The sequence below is a fragment of the Papaver somniferum genome, chromosome 2 (assembly GCF_003573695.1).
Source record: "Papaver somniferum cultivar HN1 chromosome 2, ASM357369v1, whole genome shotgun sequence".
Taxonomy (NCBI): Eukaryota; Viridiplantae; Streptophyta; class Magnoliopsida; order Ranunculales; family Papaveraceae; genus Papaver; species Papaver somniferum.
In genome coordinates, this window is record NC_039359.1 from 71,478,916 (window position 1) to 71,499,277 (window position 20,362).

The 20,362-nt window shown below is 34.0% G+C and overlaps 2 protein-coding genes across 2 annotated transcripts; both read right to left on the minus strand.

The window, feature by feature from the left end:
- Window positions 1–5,814: 5,814 nt before the first annotated feature.
- Window positions 5,815–6,535, minus strand: LOC113351355 (MLP-like protein 423). Its single transcript, XM_026595358.1, has 2 exons — window positions 6,337–6,535; window positions 5,815–6,167 (listed from the first exon to the last, which is right to left on the minus strand). Exons 1-2 carry the CDS (start codon window positions 6,533–6,535, stop codon window positions 5,815–5,817), a joined length of 552 nt encoding a protein of 183 aa, XP_026451143.1.
- A 5,216-nt stretch (window positions 6,536–11,751) lies between these two features.
- LOC113351356 (palmitoyl-acyl carrier protein thioesterase, chloroplastic-like) lies at window positions 11,752–13,406 on the minus strand. Its single transcript, XM_026595359.1, has 6 exons — window positions 13,122–13,406; window positions 12,846–12,979; window positions 12,584–12,700; window positions 12,307–12,469; window positions 12,095–12,163; window positions 11,752–11,991 (listed from the first exon to the last, which is right to left on the minus strand). Exons 1-6 carry the CDS (start codon window positions 13,404–13,406, stop codon window positions 11,752–11,754), a joined length of 1,008 nt encoding a protein of 335 aa, XP_026451144.1.
- Between the last annotated feature and the right edge of the window lie 6,956 nt (window positions 13,407–20,362).

Sequence of the window (20,362 nt, forward strand, 5' to 3'; positions counted from 1 at the left end):
AGCATGGAATGTGTCCCATAATTTAATGAAATTAAATTTTAGTACCAAATTGGTAGGGAAATCTTTTTGATCTTCATCATCATCGTCATCATCTTCATCACCTTCTTTGGCCCCGAAATTCTTCTTTAACATGTCATCTTTCGAGTACATCTTCATTCCTGGTGCTCCGGGCAGTCCCTGAAATCATAAGAGAAGAACTAATCATCAGAGATTGAGAAAAGTGTTTGCATTGCAGAGTATAGCCACCAATATATTAGGCGGGCGCCTCAAATTTTGGAAATTTCGTCTATTTTTTAGAGCTAAATAACACTGTCACACTTGAAAATAAACTTGACTAAGAAATCCATCACTATGCTTATATTATAGTTAAACTGACTAACATGATCAAAATTATTTCAGTAATTATCAAAATAAAAGTAGGAAATTTAAAAAATCCAAATCTAAATTTGTTATTTCGAAAAAGTAAATGGTCCTCTCGAAATCAGTGGGGATTAGTTTTCGCACTTGAAATAAGTAAGTAAACAGAACTATATTGTGCACAATCAATAATGGGTAGTAAAGAAATTGCTACAACTAACAAATTTAAATTTTTGATATTTCTTTTTGTTTTTGAAATGTACCTGCATATCGAAAAAAACGAAGACTGTGTACTATATATCTATGTAAGGTGATTGAAAGGGATTTTTCTTAAATATAATTTAAATTCATAACTAAATGTAATTATAAATATTAGGGCTAATCTAAAATTTATAGGTCGGCTAAATATAAATTTTATGAAAATTATGAGGGTCCAAAAACGTTTTCTGAAATTTTGGGGTGGGCTAAAGCCCACCTTAGCCTCCCCCCATCTCCGTAGCTGAATTTGAGGTTTATGGCTCTAGATAAATTCACATATGCGCATTAACTAATCAGTTATTAATCCTTAGTTGGTCCACTTTATTCTCATGTTATGACTACATGCGTGTTTTGTGCTCATCTCATGGGTATAGGATACTAGCTGCAAGTCCAATACAAATAATGACACTATTACCTTTCAAACTTGAGAGGTTCCCAAGAGCCGTAATTCACATACTGCTACGATATGCGAAATGTTTACCCATTTGAAAATAAAGAACTAGCTCAATGACCCATAGTACTGTTGAAATATGGTAACATCTTGCTCTACCTTGGGACCGGTTATACCATGACTCTAACATAGAATAGGTTCGGTTTTACCAAGTCACCAAACATAGGTAGGGATCGGTTCTACCTTGACTCCCAACAAAAGATAGGATCGGTTCTACCAAGATTCCGAATATAGGTTAGGGATCGGTTCTACCTTAATTTCCAACAGAAGCTAGATTACCACATATCCCAAGCTAGGTGAGGATCGGTTCTACTTTGACTTTCAACATAAGTTATGATCAGTTCTACTTTGACTTTCAACTTAAGTTAAGATCGGTTATACCTTAAATCCTACCTTAGGTATGAATCGGTAATTCAAAAGATCGTTATGAAATACCGGACCAACATATCTATTGATTTCTTTTCGACCACGAAACAAGTTCGTATATCTACTTCCTTATACCAATGTAATAAAACATAGTTTCCTAGGATGAAATCACACCTATATCCCATACACAATCAAGTAACAAGTTACATACATTATATAATATATATATATATATATATTATGTTGATGTCGCATTTACGAAGTTCAAAAGATAAACGTTATACTTCGTAATCAATATACTTCCTTGACACTTTGATCATAATCATATGACCAACTCTAATACTAGATTTTCATAAATATAACTGCGCGTATTATGTTTTCAATCTTAAACGACTTCAAAGACACGATAAGAATGTAAACAAGTCAAGTCAACATTACTAACCTCAAGCGGAAGGATGATATCTTCGTTTTAGTCGATACTTATTCGCGTTCTTCAGGTCCTCAGAGTAATACTTGTAAGTCTCAACATTCCTAGACTTTCTAGTCTAACCTAAACGAAGTTGACTCTAGTAATTAATCAAGCGACTCTAGATGAGTTTGATACTAAAATATGACAACCAACTTTGACATACCAACACTTGGTGGGTTCAACCGAGCAATGCTCTAACATAGTGCTAGAATGGACTACTTCAAGAAAACTTCTTTTAGAATTGTGGGTCACTTGTACTCAGTTTTTACTACCCTACATCTACTGACATCCTTGAGTTTATTTTTGTCCTTCTCCATTATTATTCTGATGTGTTCAATACAACATCCACTTTGCCACCTCACGGATCATTGGATCATACAATCCCCCCTAAACCTCATTCTTCACCACCATCTGAAATCCTATAAGTGTCCCTATATCTAGAAATCTGTTGTTAAAAAATTAGTGCAAGAAATATTGTCTTCTGGTATCATCCAACCAAGCCGTAGTCCCTTTGCTTCTCTCATTTTGTTGGTCAAGAAGAAAGATAACACTTGGAGATTCTGTATTGATTACAGGAAACTCGATGACATAACTATCAAATATAAGTTTCATATCCCTGTGATATATGAGTTATTTGATGAATTAAACAACGCCATCATTTTTACTAAGATTGATTTTAAGTCTATCATCAGATTAGAGTGCATCTATCTGACATTCACAAAACTGCCTTCAGAGGTCATCATGGCCATTATGAGTTCAAAGTGATGCCATTTGGCCTCAATAATGCTCCAGTTACATTACACTTATTGATGAATAACATCTTTCAACCTTATATCTAAGAAAATTCATCATGATTTTTTTTATGATATTTTGGTGTATAACCCCAACTTTGATGAACATGTGCACCATTTGGAACTTACCCTACATCTTCTTCGACAACATCAGCTTTATGCAAATCATTCCGAGTGCAGTTTTTCTCAACCATAATTGGAGTACGTTGGACATATTATAATAGCTAAGGGAGTGGTAGTTGATCCTGCTAAGATCTCTAGCATGGTACAATGGCCAATTCCTAAAACCAGCAAAGATCTTTGAGGATTTCTAGGCCTTACAAGCTATTACAGGAAGTTTGTGAAAGGATATGGTTCCATCTTTAAACCACAGTTGGAGTATAAATGCATAACGCATTTTTAAGGTTAAAAAAACGGATATTTAAAATATGGATATTTTTAACTACACACACTGTATTATTATATTAGCTACCATTCTTTTTTCTTTCTATCATCCATGTTTTAAAGTTTCAGTTATGATGGTATGTTTACACATGGATAAAAAAGCAACTTGCAATTTCGTTCATTTTTGTTGTTTTAAACCTTTTTTTTTCATTAATTTATTATACCTTGATGATGCTGGCACTGAAACCAAACAAAAAAAGGTTGCATAATTGTGCATTTGAGAATATTGATGTATAACGCATTATACAACTATAGAAATAGCCGCACAAAATAGTTGCATAACCTGTTATGTAGTCGAGTAAATGGTTGCATAATGGATTATGCAACTACAAAAATGACTGCATTTTTTGTTAGCACTGAAATCAATCAAAAAATGATTGTATAACTTGTTATACACCTACAAAAATGATGTCTACAGGACTTGTTATGGTCGATCAAATGACTAAATAACCATTATGCAACCACTTTTTTGTTAACACTAAAATAAAAAAAATAAAAAAAGGTCTTTTATGCATCCGATAAAATGGATGCATAACCTGCCATGTATCTGGAAAAAATGGTTGCATAACACATTATGCTTTATACATCAACTTTTTTGTGAGGAAAGAAATCAATTAGAAAATGGCTGCATAATATGTTACGCAGTTGAGAAAATGACCACATAATTCATTATGCGTCTATTTTTTTGTTGGAATGTTATTTTCAGACATATACATCATTTTAGTAGTTGCATAACCAAATTCATGGGTGTATGAACTAAAATATGGCTAAATAATTATGAATCCTTTGTTGTGGCTTCATAATTCGTTATACAATCCTTTTTCTTTTCTTTTTTTAAATGTTACTTTTTAAGTGTGTACATCGCTTTGGTGGTTTCATAACCAAATTAATGGATGATGAACCAAAATATGGTTGCATATTGTGTTATGCATCCTTTGTGGTATCTGTATAATGTGTTATGCATCCTTTGTGGTGGCTACATGATGGTTATGTATCATGTCTAAAGAATAATTACCTCTGATTTTTGGTAAATTTGATATTGTTGTTTGTACTCGTTGTGTAGATCTCTTTAAAAGCTTTCGAACGAGATAAAATTTGTAAATTTCCGAGGCACGATTTTTTGGATATGTTATATTCAAATTTCATTTACGATTATACCCCTGAGAAATAGGATGCATAAAACAATTTAATTAGAAGAGTTATACAAGTAAAAATATTAAAGGTACTTGTGTTTTATTACTCTCTTTATATAACTTCAAATAATAATGATTGTCACAAAATCTGAAAAATATTTTGGGCCTGACAATAAAAAAAATAGTTCTGTGTGTCACAAAACACTGTACAAGGAATGGAACTAGCGGGCTCACGAGGGGTGAGCATTTTACCCGTAATCCGTAGATTTAACCGGGACCAACCGTATTTTTGCGGATGGATTCTCAGACCGTTTGCTATGGGTTGAACGCGGATGAGATTTTTGAAATCTAACAGTTTAAGGATTGGGCTAGGATGCAACCTTGAAAATCCGTTGGACATCCATATCCGTTAGATTAAGGGCATTTATATAGTTTCTAGAAAATATATAGACAATTTTGGAATTTTTAAGGTGTTTTCTTTGAGTGTCGTCCATGGCACTTCCATATTTATATACATATATAAAATATGTAAGTTCCATAAGAAGTCATCTATATTGGCTTTATTTTTTCATTATAAATTTTAACTAACACAAATCCACTGGATTATCCGCACCCAATCCGTTCATCCGGGCATCCACTGGATGCAAATCCGTCAGATGTTGGATTGGATACGGATACCAAATTTGAAATCCGTGGTGGATTGGATTGGATGTGGATGAGGTGAAAACCGATCCTTACCGGCCCAGGCTCACCCCTAATTATGGAGACGAATTGAATTTCCAAGTGATTTGGGAATTCGGATGATACGCAAATTGTTCGGACAGACATTAAAAGTGGCGTTTTTAAACCGGGGTTACAATTGACCTTAAAAATTCGCCAAATTACTAACCAGGAATCAAAGCTCATTTACAAATGAGGGAATATCGTAACATATATGGACAATATGGGCTTATTTTCAACTGAATCTTAATTTATCATGAGAAATCCTGAATCTCTCAGAACGGTAAATTTGGTTATTAACTGTAAAAGTCAGCTTCATTGGCCCATGACTTTTACAGCTAACATGAAGTCACAAGTTGGGGATTTCTCTGGGGCATACAAAATTATTCCATATCTAATACAATATCAAAATAATAAGATAAGAAAAAAATATCAAAACAGTTAATTTTTTTTAAATAATAATGATTTTGTAACATTTATCTTGAGTTCAAATTTGTGTACCCTCTAAAATCGGGGTGCAGGTTCCATACGTCATTATTGGATGAATTTTTGGTTATAAAACGAGTGTCTGGTATCTCTATTTGCCAGTTTTATTAATATTAAAACCAGTGTCTTGTCTTTCGTGCATAATTTTTCTTTCTGTTATTTTTATTTTATTAATAATAAACCAAGATTACACAGATACCTAATACATTAAAATCAAATAGTAAAAAGAACAACATACTTGTAGTGATGCATAAACTCAAAGCATAGCTACATTCATTTAAATAAACTAGTACATTGATAAAACATCTATAAGATGCATGATTATTTCGTCATCCTTTTTCAGTAATTATCACTTGTCACTTCTTTTATCTTAGCGAGGATGTATTCATCCATTTTGAGTATGGTCTTATAGATCATTTCCTTAATCATGTAAGGTTCGGGAACCATCTCATTTACTTTCTCATACTTCACTGACCACTTCACAGTCCCTCCTCTTTTTTCGACCTTCTCGTCTTCTTCATCAAAAACCTTATGATCACTTGGAGTAACTATAAGCCGAGGTTCATAACTTTTGTAAAGCTTTAATAAATCTCCACCAATAACACTGTAAGTTATTGTCTTGGTTAGTTCATCCAGATTTTCTATTTTTTTCATCTCTTCCATCATAACGGGAGCCCCTTCAACCAATGTACCTAAAAAAAAAAAGGAAAAAAAGAAAACATATTAGTGACAAAAATATGTTACACTTGCACCATAATTCACCAAGCGGAGTCCCATTTGGCCTTTGATTTCTCATTTCATCTTAATATAGTAGTTGCTTGTTGCCATCTTCATTGGCATATGCAATAAATTTGAACTTACTTGGATTTATTTTCCAGAGGGTAACAGATCCATTCTTTTCTCCATTCATTTCTTCAATTACTTCAATACTCTTATAAGTCTCGGGTAGAACCTCCGGAAAAATAGCTGACCAAGTTTTAAGAGATTCCCAAAACATGTCTGCTGAGCTACTAATTTCTACTACTAACTCAAGTGTACAAGCAACACCGGAAACAGCCATTGTTACTTATCTTATCAATGATTTGCACTCAAAACACACACGCTCATGCAGTATGAAACTCAAAATAGAGGACATGCAAGGGTTGTGTAAGAAAGAGCATGATGTTTACTCTGTATATATACCAATTAGAAGATAAGTTTTGTACTATCTATCATTTTAAAGCCTTCATCGGTTATAAATATACGATCCTTTTATAAATATCTTTAGATGAAATGAGGAACATGTGCAGCGGGATTGATACTAACATTTTAGGGCCTGCGGAGAGAATAGATAAAGGCACTAAATTAGTAATAAAAGTAGGTTTTTATCATAAATAAATCGTTGCTGGATAGACCTATATGCACGGAGTGGTGCAGAGCACTATATAAACAATTAATTACAACAGTGTTATGTACTCTAGCTTTGGCAGATGCCATCAAACATGTTTTTCAAGTTGGTCCGCTACTTGACTACATATATATACGAGGTACATACATACATTGCCATGAAAGAAACGTGGAAATTAGTAGTTAACAAATTCATCCATTGTCTTTGACATGTGCCAGGGGATTGTAGATATAGTAGTACTAGTAATAATTATTGCTTTACTTATGGGTTTATTTTCAATCAGTTTTAAAGATAATCTGATGCTATCCATGATATTGAGCCCATCACTAAGCTAGCTGCAATCTGGAGGGACTCATTGAACTTCCGGTTGATTCAAATGTCGGGATCGTCGTGCTGATTAAGCGCTTGCGCTGCCTTGCATCAAATTCGTATCAGCATTCCCAAACTTCATAAGTACTGATGCTTATGATATGGGGTGAAGACCATGGGAAGTTATGATTTTCTAATGGAGTATGCAGAGATTGACTATATTTTCTGTACATAGAGACCTGATAGAATAAACGATAAAGGTTGATACAAATATGCACATGGAGTATAAGATTTTTTGAAAGGAAAAGTGTAAATACTACTACATATTTGCCCTAGTAAATGCACCGTGATTTCATTGAAAAGTATTTAAAAGGTTTTTCAAAGGATAACACAAGGAAATTAAGATAATGAATAATTAGGGTAACACAAAGAAATTAAGATAAAAGAGTAATTTTCAACGTCTATTATTGCATTTGTAATCGGGTTTTGAGCAGTCTATCAATGACTCTGGCATCGGTATTACTAAAAGATCCAAATGGGTCCACCATCTGTATCTGTCGGTGTGATACTAGGGTTTCTCGCTCGGCAAACTTAGAGCATCTCCAATGCTAGGGGTGAAGGTCTTAAAAAGACAAGACACCTAGGGTTTAGCACTTTTCTAACCAAGAATTTATCTCCAATGCCAAGGTCAAGGTAAGGTAAAAGCATGACATGGATGCCATCTCATAAGAAAGGGTAAAGGAGAAAGTCATATCTTTACCTTCTCCATGACCCAAGGTCTTTTGATACATAATCAATTCTTTATTCCAAAATTAATTTGTCTCTAAGTTCTAGGGTAGTAATATCTTGGCATTGGAGATGAAATTTGAGGTAGAAAGTATAACTTTCATTTTTTTTAGCCACATAGTAATGACCCACAACAAAAAGGTATTAATAGGACCTCCACCTAGGATTACCTTCACCCCTAGCATTGGAAATGCTGTTAGAGTCGGGGATAATTAAATTCAACCACCGAATCTTCCTTAACGACATTATTTGCTCCCCAGTGGCATAGACAATGACCAATAAATTCTCCCTAAACATTAAGCATATATTACTGCCTATCAAGGTGGCATAGACAATGACCAATAAATTCTCCCTAATCATTATTATTATGTAAGTATTGTATCCCCTCCGTCTCTTATATATAAGTGGAGTTTTTAAAATCCTTTTGTCTCACTAGGTAGGCGGAAATGTGATTCTAAGATAGGTTTTTCCCGTTTATATCCTTAGTTGAATAAGTCAAATATCATCACAATCAAATTCACATCTCTAGTATTGGGAACATGATAAAAGTTAAAATAGAAAAATAATTTTTTATGAAATCAAAATTATTTCTTATTCTAAAAGATTTCACATATTCCACCTATATAAAGGGAATCGAGGGAGTAGAGCATAGACAAGTAACCGTTTCTTTTTCCTTCTAAAATAAAATTAAAAATGTATTATGTTGGAGATCCAATGATAGTTGGATGCTCTTCCATTACAATTGGTGGATGATAATGAGTTCCATTACAATTGGTGGATGATAATGAGTAAAGTGGGCCCAGCTGTTTTTCGCGGTCGAGATTTTAAACGAATTTTTATCTCAGTAAGGCTTGCATTTTCAATGTGCAAATGACCTGTATACACCCGGAGATGATATACACACCGAGAGAGAAATTCTGATTTCTCTCCCACGTCTCACAGAATTGTTGGGCCAGCCACCCGCTGGAGTTAATTGAGGGCTACGTTTTGTGTGGCGGGTCCCACAATTTTGTGAGATGCGGGAGATAAATCGGGATTCCGTCCTCAATTTCTTTAACATTTCCGTGCATGCACCCAAATAGAGCGCTAGACAAACCTAAAGGCACCCAAATTTCCTTTTAACTATAAAAAACCCTATTTATAAGTATTGAAGAAAGTAAAAATTACGAGAGTTGAAGCTTATCGAGCTATTTGGTCAGTGTACGGAGTAGAATTTTATTTCATCTTCTTTCATTATTTTCTGTAGTTTGTTCTTTTTTATTTTCCTTCGTTTGTTCTTATGAATGTATGATACTCATTGTTGACAGTTGTGGTTCAAGCTTATCACATTTCAGTTAAGATATGAACGGATCTTTTGCTAAAGTATACACTGCTACCGTTTGCTTTCTCTTTAGTGAAATAGAAGCGAATGGTGTGTTTCTTAGGGCTGAGGTGTGTGTGCACTTACGTGATTCTAAACCCTTTATTCATCATGGCTGGTACAATTATTGCGGCCTTATCAGCATCCTATCCAGCTAACCATTTACTAAAAATTTTCCTAGTTTTGCTTTGATTTGTTTTTGTTTTCCATTGTTTTCTTCAACTTAACCTTTATTTAGATTTTATAACACTGATAAAAAACAGTGTACCAATTTTTTATTTTTAAAGTTTATATTTTAAATTATTATTGTCTAGTTTTATGTTTTGTAAAATGACTATTAATGATTAATTCGAAGTTTAATGAATTTGAAAATATGACTGATATTGTTAAAAATTAAGCTAATTCTATTCTTAATCCAATCTTACATTTTAAGTAGAGATACATTTTTGTTTAAACTAAAATAACACAAGTTGTAAAACTTAATACTTAAAACAACTTTCAAACTTAATGACTTAAGTGGAAAATTAAAAAATTAAAATATAAATTGTGGATTATATTTACTCTTAAAATCTCCAAACAACTTCCAAATTAGAAGTCTTTTCCGCAGATGCGACGATATTCCATACGACACCTTTGTTCAAGTTCGATCATAGTTTCACCATCCTTCAAGTTTTGACCTTCGGTAAGTAAGACAAGATACTTACTAATTTATGTATTCACTACAGTGAAGTGATGAGACAACCCCAACATCACGATTGCTTGGGGTTCATTGTTTGTTCTTGAAATTTTCCAAATATCTTTTCCCACAAAATTTGGTGACGGGATTCTTCTCCGAATATAGTCTCAGTACAAAAAACATAATTCCTGCAATTACATTCATCTTCCTCAGTAGTAAATATTGGTAATCACCTCCTAATTCGACTTCGCACATTGGCACGATTAACGACTCTTTGATTTTCGACAGCATGTTGGTTTGCTACGAACTCATCCATGTTCGTATTATCAGCCCTGCTCTCTGAGGAATTGGAAGAGTGATGAAAAGAATTGGAGATTGAGCAACTCTAGAGAGATTTAGAAATTCTGGTGTGAGTTGAAATGAGTTGGAAATTCGGTACTTATAGACTGGGGAAATTATAGCCGTTGGAAGAGAAACTAATGAGCGATGATCAGACCATCAAGCGACATCTTGGCTAGCGCTGGAATGACCAACGAGCGATATTAGATCATTTAGCGATTGAGTCTCTATCGCTCGCTGAAAAGTTTGTCGTGTATGCCTATATATTATAATTGACATATAGCCATATATGTTTGGCATTTCGGCATACCCATAATGGATGCATATATGACAAAATCTGATATTTGCCATGTGCATAGGAACATGCCTTACTGCTTGGTTCAAAACAATTCACTTTAATTACGGGATAATGCTTCTTCGTGTCATCAAATAATTTCTCGATTAGTGGAATTCAAATTTACTCTGTTTCGCTTGCTGAAACGCAATTCATTGATCCCGAGAGTATACAATAGGCAAGTTGCCATTAATATTCAAACTTAACACCGAGATGGAAAGATCTCCTTCTATCTTAGTGATAATCACCTTGTTAAATTAGCTTGGACAAAATCAGCACTATTGTGTCATGAAGCTTCGGCAGCCAGTTCACCTATAATTTTCTCTGGTATTTTAGACAAATTTCCTTGTTTTCTTATTTATCATAATCCACACACTGCATTACTATGCATGGTATACTCAGAGAACTACTAGATGAATTTGAGGCGGGCAAAGAACAAAAAAACTGGCTTACCAAGAAGGATACTGATCCACAGAACCTGCATCTTAGCAACAAACCGTATTAGATTTCTTCTAATCTCTCCGGCACCGAACCAAATCCATCACCCAATAGCCTAGCACCCCTTACATGGGTTAGCAGTTGTTTCCTGCAACCCGAATGATCTTGCATAACCAGCTGGTAATTGTTTCATGTGTACCGTACTGATTAACTGATAAAGCTGTGATTTTGCTATGATAGAAGTTAGATGTGAAATACGACAAATTGGAAAAGAATAATTTTATTGAAGTGAAACCATACGATTACAGAGATTCTATCTTGGTACGTATACCAAAGATAGGGTTATTGAACTGATAAATGGACCTAATACATGTTGTCATTACAACTGGAGACTACAACACTTGGACCATTGTGACACACATACACGTGTACAGTTGAAACAGAAATAACACACTGAAACAGAAAGGAAAAAAAAATCCTAATAACTTACATTTTTATTAACGGTCAAAAACACACTCAAACACCTTTTTTTGGAGGGAATAATTCAGGTAGAACTTGAAGTAAATGGGAATAGGTATTAGCATATGGAAAAGTATTCCTAAAATGAAAAGTGGGTTTGACCGCGGATTTTGTGGTGGAATGAAGCTTTATTTAGTCAGACTCCAAAGGTTTACAACATTGGTTTGTTTAGCTGGCCTCCATTTAGTTTTTCCCCTCATAACCTCCCCTCCGCTCTCAAATTGAAGCATGTGTTGACATTCCGTATGACTATCAGTTTCAACAACTCTTGTTAAAGACTTTAGCTCATCGCCTACTCCACATTCCTTTCTAAACTCTAGAGACAGGTCATAAAGCTCTTGGCTTTTTAAGATCGGAATAGGAGAATTCTGCAAAATCATTTGACATATCTATTATTTTTGAACTTTCCGAAACAAGCCAAAGATAGACACAATACAAAAGACGAGCAGGATTAATTAATTATCTAGCTACCTCGAGAATCCATCCAACGTACTTGGCAAAATTCACATGGTGGTTAACATCTAAGTCACTCCATTGTGCCTGCATATTTTTTCATACTATTATTAGTCGATTTTAGTAAATGGGTGCCAATGTCATCATCCAAGTCAACAAGGATGATAGAGGAGAGAAATTAGCAACATATACATTGCAAGTCTTTAATTAATAATTATGAGCTAACTTACAATTACACCAGTTTGTACAGAGTCAGCTTCGTTGTCATGAAGCTTTGACAGTTTGATGTCATCCCAGATACGATAATCCTTTATATGAGGTGTTATTTCATCTCTAACTTCCTCTGGGATTTTAGACAATTTTCTTGTGTTTTTATTCATCATAATCCACACACTGCATTAAGATTAGTTTTTAAGCGGGCTAAAAACAATGGGGTAAACAACAATAAGGGTAGAAATTGTAATATTTGTAACATTAAGATTAGTAAATATTTAATGTCATAATTACCTGTTAGCTTGAGCGAGAGTTTCACCAGTATTGGCATCACGAAGAAGCCAATGCATAGCGAAACCATTCTTTATAGGCGCACCACCAAACCAGGTATCTATTTCAACAACATCACCCCTGCCACCAGATATACCGTCAATCAACTTAAACGTACCGCAATGAATAACTTTATATTTATAAAATATTTATTCGTTGTGTGCATGTTCTGATGGACTGGCAGGTACTGCAGATAAGGCAAAAAAATAAACAAGAACTGGCTTACCAAGAAGGATACCGATCTACGATAACCTGCATCTTAGAAACAACCCATATTAGATTTCTTTTACTCATCTCTGGCGTCGAATTAAATCCATCACCCACCAGCCCAATATCCCTAATATGGTTAGCTGCTGATTCCTGCATCCGAATGAAATGATCGAGCCTAAGACATTTTTACTTGCATGACTACGATCATAATGAAAACCTTGCATAACTAATAATATTCCTATGAGGATATATCAAGATATGAGATATAAAAGTTCGCAGTATTTATTCTTGCCTGTAAATGATTCAAGAATGTTCCTATAGTTGCCATCCGATTAGGGCCAATCTCAAACGATCTGATTGTGAAGTTTCCCCGATAAACGCAGTCATCCTTGATCTTTTCAAGTGCTTGGGTCTTTGCTGTAACCCTCAACCCCCTAAAACACGGTTTCGTTTCTGATTTCATGCCAAGAGGAATCACATTGTCTGATCCTCCACTAATCTTTGTCACCAATGTTGTTCTTAGTGAATGGTTAGCAGGAGAGCATGCTGATAAGGCCGCAGTAATGGTAACAGACATGACGACAAAAGGGTTTAGAATCACGTAATGCACACACACTTGACGTAGCAATGATCAGATATATCCACTAAAACTTGTTAAGCTTGAACCACAACTGTCAATAATGAGTATCATACATTTATAAGACAAATTAAGGAAAATAAAACAGAACAAACTACAGAAAAACGATGGAAGATGAAATGAAATTCTACTCACATACAAATAGCTCGATAAGCTTCAGCTCTTTGTAATTTTTTACGTTCTTCAATACTTGCTTATAAGTAGAGTTTGTTACCATTAAAAGGACATTCGGGTGCATTTAGATTTATCTAGCGCTCTATTTGGGCTGCATGTACATAAATGCTACAGAAACCGAGTGTGAAATCACGATTTTTCTCCCGCCTTTCACAGAATTATTGGACCCACCACACAAAATGCAGCCCCTAGTTAACTCTAGTGGGTGGCGTGCCACACACTTCTGTGACACGTGACACGTGGGAGAGAAATTTGGGATTTATCCCTCGGTGTTTATATCATCTCCCGATGTATACAGGTCATTTGCACATTGAAAATGCGAGCTTACTAAAATAAAAATTCGTTCAAGATCCGGACGAGAGAAACAACTGGGCCCACTTTACTCATTATCATCCTCCAATTGTTAAATAGAAGAGCATCCAACTACCATTGGATCTCCAACATAGTTACATTTTTAATTTTATTTTAGAAGAAAAAAGAAACGGGTACTTGTTTACACTATGCGCTACAATACTTGATAGTAATAATATTATGCTTAATGTGGTTAGGCAGTATTTATTGGTCAGAATTTATGTTCTTTATGCAGCAAATGGTGTGGCAAGGAAGATTCGGTGGTTGAACGAGTATCACACCGACAGATATAGATGGTGGACCAATTTGGATATTTTTGAATGCCATTGCTAGAGTCATTGATGGACTGCTCAAAACCCCATTACAATTGCACTAGATGTTGAAATTACTCTTTATCTTATTTTCCCATGGTCTTCACCCCCATTTGCATATCATAAGCACCAGTACTTATGAAGTTTGGGAATGCTAATACGAATTTGATGCAAGGAAGCGCAAGCGCTTAATCAGCACGACGATCTCGACATTTGAATCAAGCGGAAGTTCAATAAATCCCTCCAGAAAGCAGCTAGCTTAGTGATGGGCTCAATATCATGGATGGCATCAGATTATCTTTAAAACCGATTGAAAATAAACACATAAGTGAAGAAATATTTATTACTAGTACTACTATATCTACAATCCCCTGGCACATGTCAAAGACAATGGATGAATTTGTTAACTACTAATTTCCACGTTTCTTTCATGGCGATGTATGTATGTACCTCGTATATATATGTAGTCAAGTAGCGGACCAACTTGAAAAACATGTTTGATGGCATCTGCTAAAGCTAGAGTACATAACACTGCTGTAGTTAATTGTGTATATAATGCTCTGAACCACTCCGTGCATGCATGTAGGTCTCTCCAGCAACGATTATTTATGATAAAAACCTACTTTACAGTGCCTTTGATTATTCTGTGCGCAGGCCCTAAAATATAGTGTCAATCCCGCTCCACATGTTCCTCATTTCATTTTACAAGCTAGCAGGTTTATCGCATACTCTCTCCGCAGGCCCTAAAATATTGGGTCATTACTCCATTTAGTGGGTCTAACTGTAAAAATCATCTATCTATCCTACTTCTGTTCATCTTTATCGCATGAATGGCATCAGAATTCATATCTAAATATCTAATCTCAAACGACCTCCTCCTCCTCGTCAATCTGAAACCCTTTCATACTACTCCGAAGTAGTTACATGGAACTGTTCGCATTAAAAAAGAAAGAAAAAATTGATCGATCACTGTATACATAAAATTAGTCGTGATTATACCGATGATCCCTCTCATTCTCCAAATTAGTCGTGTAAGATAATTTTTCATGAGATTAATTATCTTTATTGGGCCCATGTAAAAATTTTGGTCATAACTAGGATATTGCTATATATCTATAACTTGGTTTATTTAAGGAGTCAGATTCCTAATATATCTCTTCTTTGATGGACGGTCGAGATCTAAGGTTAATACAAAAACCTTAGGAACTTGGTCCTCCCTCTGCCTATGAAAGAGAAGCAGTAACCATCACTAATGCATCCAAGGATTAACTAATTACGGCTAAGGTCAAGAGAGAGAAACCATGACCTCCATAAGGTATTATCGCTACCCCAAAGATGATCGACGTACGATTAGCGTCACCAGGTATTCCGTATAAACTATTCTTGTATATAATTATCGTGTGATTATCATGAAGTTCAACGATCCTAATTAAGTGTCTATAAATTAAAAATTATAGTTGGCATATAGAGCTTGCGTTTAGAACTCATGATCGCCTGCTAATCATATATCAATAATAAAATAAAATTGGGTTTGATATTTATTTTTCCTTTCTGTGAACATAATTGTTCTTATAGAATTGCATTACTTTTCGCATCTAACTATCTTGACCCATATCATGCTCACACTTTATGTTCATGTGTGATTTTTTATTATCTCATCAAAATCAAATCAGTTGAAAATTATGGTATATTGTACAATTTAAGATCTCGTGGCCATTATCGCTAATGATTTTCTTTTATACTTATTATTACTTTCTTTTAATTTTGGAAAAAAATATATTTCAACATTAATGACCTACTTAATTTTGGAGGAAAATATATTTTAATTTAACACTAATGTCTTACCCCGTCATTTTATGTAAAAATTAACATTTTTTGCTTGATGATTTTATTTTTGGCCTGATGATTTTATTTTTGGCTTGTAAATAATAGAAAAAATCATTGTAAGAATATTAATTTTAAATAATGGCATATAATGAGCATATGAGGTAATAATGAACGTAATAATGCTGATAAATGAAATGGAAGAATGTCGACATCATGTAGTCATAAACATGCATAATTGTTCCACTAAAGTCCGTATATTCTACTTGCCTTGTATGTGAAAGGGAGGTAAATTGGAGATATGATATAAATGAGAAAATATAGAGAATATAGAGAAGAAGACACAAAATACAGGGAAGAGAAGAGAGAGATTTCTATTAATCTATGTATAGAATACAAAGGTTTAGGACACTATTTATAGAGTTTACATACTTGGTGCCCAAGTAATAGTGTCCCACTAAAGTGGGCATCTACATGCTAAACTGCCGTTTGTAATGCTCCCCCTAGATGACCACTGTATCTAAGCTAATTGCCTCGTTAAAACCTTTGTCAGGAAAATCCAAAAGAGACAAAATTAACCTGATAGAAGGGAAAATAGTACAATTGTGAGATAACTTAGAACAACGTTGGACATGCATATGTTGCCTCATTAAAACCTTGACAAGGAAAACCCAGTGAGAAAAACCTTAGTGAAGGAAAAAGAGTACAACGTTATAGTCCAGTAAAATATCTTCTAATTGATACTCCCCCTGATAAGTACTTCAGTTAAATCTTGGCTTGCAAATCTTCGAGTCGAGATTTCCCAATTTTGATAAACAAATTTCTTGAATGCTGGAGATAGCAATGCTTTCGTGAGAAATTTGTCAGTTGATGAAGTCTTCTTTTGTGTTCGTCTTCTAATGGTAGTATTCTCAAGTCTTTATGCTTCGTTAAATACATTGAGGACTTGCTTCTTGGACTGCTAACTTCTCGAAACCATAATTTGATACAACTCCCCCTTGGATGACCACCATATTGAATTAATTTGCCTCACTACCTTACCAGTAAAACCCAATGGGATAAAATCTGGATGAAGGAAAAAGAGCACAACATCAACATTTTGAGACGTCATTAAGATGTTGCCTCGTTAACACCTTGTTAGGAAAACCACATGGGACAAAACCTGAAACGAAGGGAAAAGAGTGCAACTTTTGACATACTTATCGATGCTAACCCAACTGTATGAGTTTTTCAAAAAAAAAAAGCATCAAAATAATTACTCTAGTCTATCTTAAAGACGAGTTTATGCTAGCATAACTATAACTGCGGATTAAAGAAATAAAAGAAAAAAAGAATTTATGCTGCTAAAGCGTGGATTTTTTTTATTTTTAAGGACTCCTCAAGAGACCTATATAGTTGATATCATCAACTAATTAATCCGGATTTTCGGTTTCGTACCAAATTTCTAAAAACACATAAAGGATTGTTAAAACTAACAAAATCGAGTCAAGTGGCTGCTTGAATATAATTTGAATCATTCAAGGATTACAAATTTGAATATGTTCTTCGACCACATTTATTGTGTCAATGCAATATGAGTCCTTCAAAGACTACCACGCAGTACATTGTATAAAAAGAACAATTAATGAATCAATCCTAGGGTCTGAGCAAAAATGAAACCCTTAAATCATTTTTACAACGAAAAATTCTCATATAACGCATTATAACTACACCAGCCTGTAGTTAATAGACTTGGCATTTTTAAAGTGTTAAGTTTTGGATCCAAAATTGCGTTCATCGAGAAATTAATACAATCTAAATTGGATTGTATGCCAACCAATCACATATGTCGATATTTCTCTGCAGAGGGGTTAAAAACCACCATCATTTGTTATTTATGTATCTACTATAATGAAGATTCGACAATTTATAGTTTACTACGATCCCACATAATTCTCAAATATATGCATATATTGAAAAATCAGTCAATTATTGGTACTGGCACTTGCGGGCGTTATAATCTCCTCATCTTCAAATGAGGAGATATTAGTTTTGAGAAAGTAATCATATTATGATATACTCTACCAGAGCATTATCTGTAGATTGTACTAAAATGCTACATGCTTGCTAGAAGTGATTGGATTTGCCTTATCAAACGGCATAAGCTTCTGGAAAAGCTAAATGAGACACCTTCATGCCTATTATTTAATGGCAGCATTTATCGATTTGATTTAATGGGAGAGAAATTGATATAACTTTTAAAGTTAATTAACACAAGTTTTGATAGTGTATATAGTCTCCCCCCTGATTATAGTGGAAATGTTTGCATCTCATATATGAAATCAAGTTTCATAAAGTATTATCCGATTAATTCGAGGACATATACTTATTATAGTTTCTGGATTTTAGAAATACCAGGTTGGACAGTAAAATACTGACACCAAGAATCATTAAAAATTATTCTAAAAATGTAATCCACTTGAAATACAAATTGAACAAAGCATGGATTTTATTGATTACAACCAAAAACATATAAAATATGAAAATAAATCTCCAAATAATTCCATGACCTCAACGACATGAGATTGTGGACACTTTCTTTTTTAAAAGAAATTAAATTCAATACCAATTTAGTCACTACAAGGACTAATTATATAGCTATCAATCCGGGTGCGCACCCATTGATCTTTTATGTCCTAGATTTTCCAATGTCAAGTTGAATGCTCTTAATTTTGGAGTGTAGCATTAGGAAGAAAAGTAATAATAAAAAAAAAATTCTCAGTATCCCTCATGGATAATGCAATTAGTGTTTCCAAGTGTGAATACGTAATAACCAATCTCATCCTTTTAGGATCCATAGAGAAATATGATTCCAATTGGTTTGAATGATTTTTTTTTTTGAGAAAAATAAAGAAATCATTATCGTATTCTTTGTAGAAAAATTCTACTTTTTGGTTGATGAAGTTTCTTATAACAGAATTCAATAACCAATATTGGCTAAAAGTTCTTAAAATGCCAATTTTTACATCTCATTAAGGAGAATTGATGGGGAAAAACCAACATCACTTTTTACAATTAACAAAATTATATCGACAAATTAAAAAAAAAAAGTTGTTTTCAATATCGCATAATCAGCTGATGGATGGTTTCTTACAAAGAAGTAGAAAAATAGAAACCATTAGTCACATGATCTTCGTCCAATAAAGTCAATGGACGAAGATACCAATTAAATTGGACTTAGGTTTTTCAACCATGCATGTGAATAATTACCGTAAAAATAATCAAGTCTTTAATAAAGCCAAAATAGTGGAAGAATTGATTACCCAGAATAGGATTAACCCGTGGATTGTAATTATGCACCCAAACTAAAAAAAATATTGGGTTAAAATAACGTTGATGGTGTTGTGGAGGTAAATAAGATCCATCCACCACGAGATTGTACCACATCATCCGAGATGGGTTGATTTACAAAACAACCATCTTTAGACTAAACACATGCAATGATCAATGAACAAGGAACATACAAATTTTTGTTAACCTGTATACCCGTATACAGGTTAAGGAACAATTAATAACCGAACTTTTATCTAGGATCTTGGAATTTTGTATTGGAATAAGATAGAAGAATTAATTACATTTATGAGGTAAGTATTTCTATAATTAACCTCTCAAGTGAACAGTGTTTTTCTATCTCTCTTCTCTCACAACATCCCATAACCCTTTTCCCTCTACCTCGGTCATTGACCTCTTCCCTTAAATATGCAGAACATGATGAAATCAGAGAACAGAAACGTCAACTATAAAACCAGATAAAAATATCAGAAAACTAATTTTCTGTCATCGATGATTCGTATTGATGAATATGAGATCCAAAAAGAATAATAGTGATGGGTTTGAGGTAAAAGAAAATTGGGTGTTCATTGAATTCTAATTACAAAAATTTCTTTAGAGAGCTACTAACCAACAATTTATTTAGATGGAATGTTTATCTTTTTTATATTTGTTGGATTTGATTATGATGTTCTTGAGAAAAACGTATTTCTTTTGATTAGGAATTTTTTCCCGATGAGTTTCTAGAGTTTTTAACAAAAAAGGAAGTGTAAGGCCGGTGATTCTCTCTTTTAAAAAAGAAAAAATATGTTGATTCTGCCGATAAAGGGAGAAGAAACTCCAGTGAATTATCCTTTGGCTTTTCGATTTATTCATCATAGAGAGAAGATAAAGGCTCCACATCAAATTGTCCAAGCAATTAATTCG

Coding starts and splice junctions, on each gene's coding strand:
- LOC113351356 (XM_026595359.1), bottom strand. CDS start 13,406: ATGTCTGTTACCATTACTGCGGCCTTATCAGCATGCTCTCCTGCTAAC. Junction 12,470..12,583: donor ACTCTCGCTCAAGCTAACAG/GTAATTATGACA, acceptor ATCTTAATGCAG/TGTGTGGATTATGATGAATA. Junction 12,164..12,306: donor CTGTACAAACTGGTGTAATT/GTAAGTTAGCTC, acceptor AAAAATATGCAG/GCACAATGGAGTGACTTAGA.
- LOC113351355 (XM_026595358.1), bottom strand. CDS start 6,535: ATGGCTGTTTCCGGTGTTGCTTGTACACTTGAGTTAGTAGTAGAAATT. Junction 6,168..6,336: donor CCTCTGGAAAATAAATCCAA/GTAAGTTCAAAT, acceptor TTTTTTTTTTAG/GTACATTGGTTGAAGGGGCT.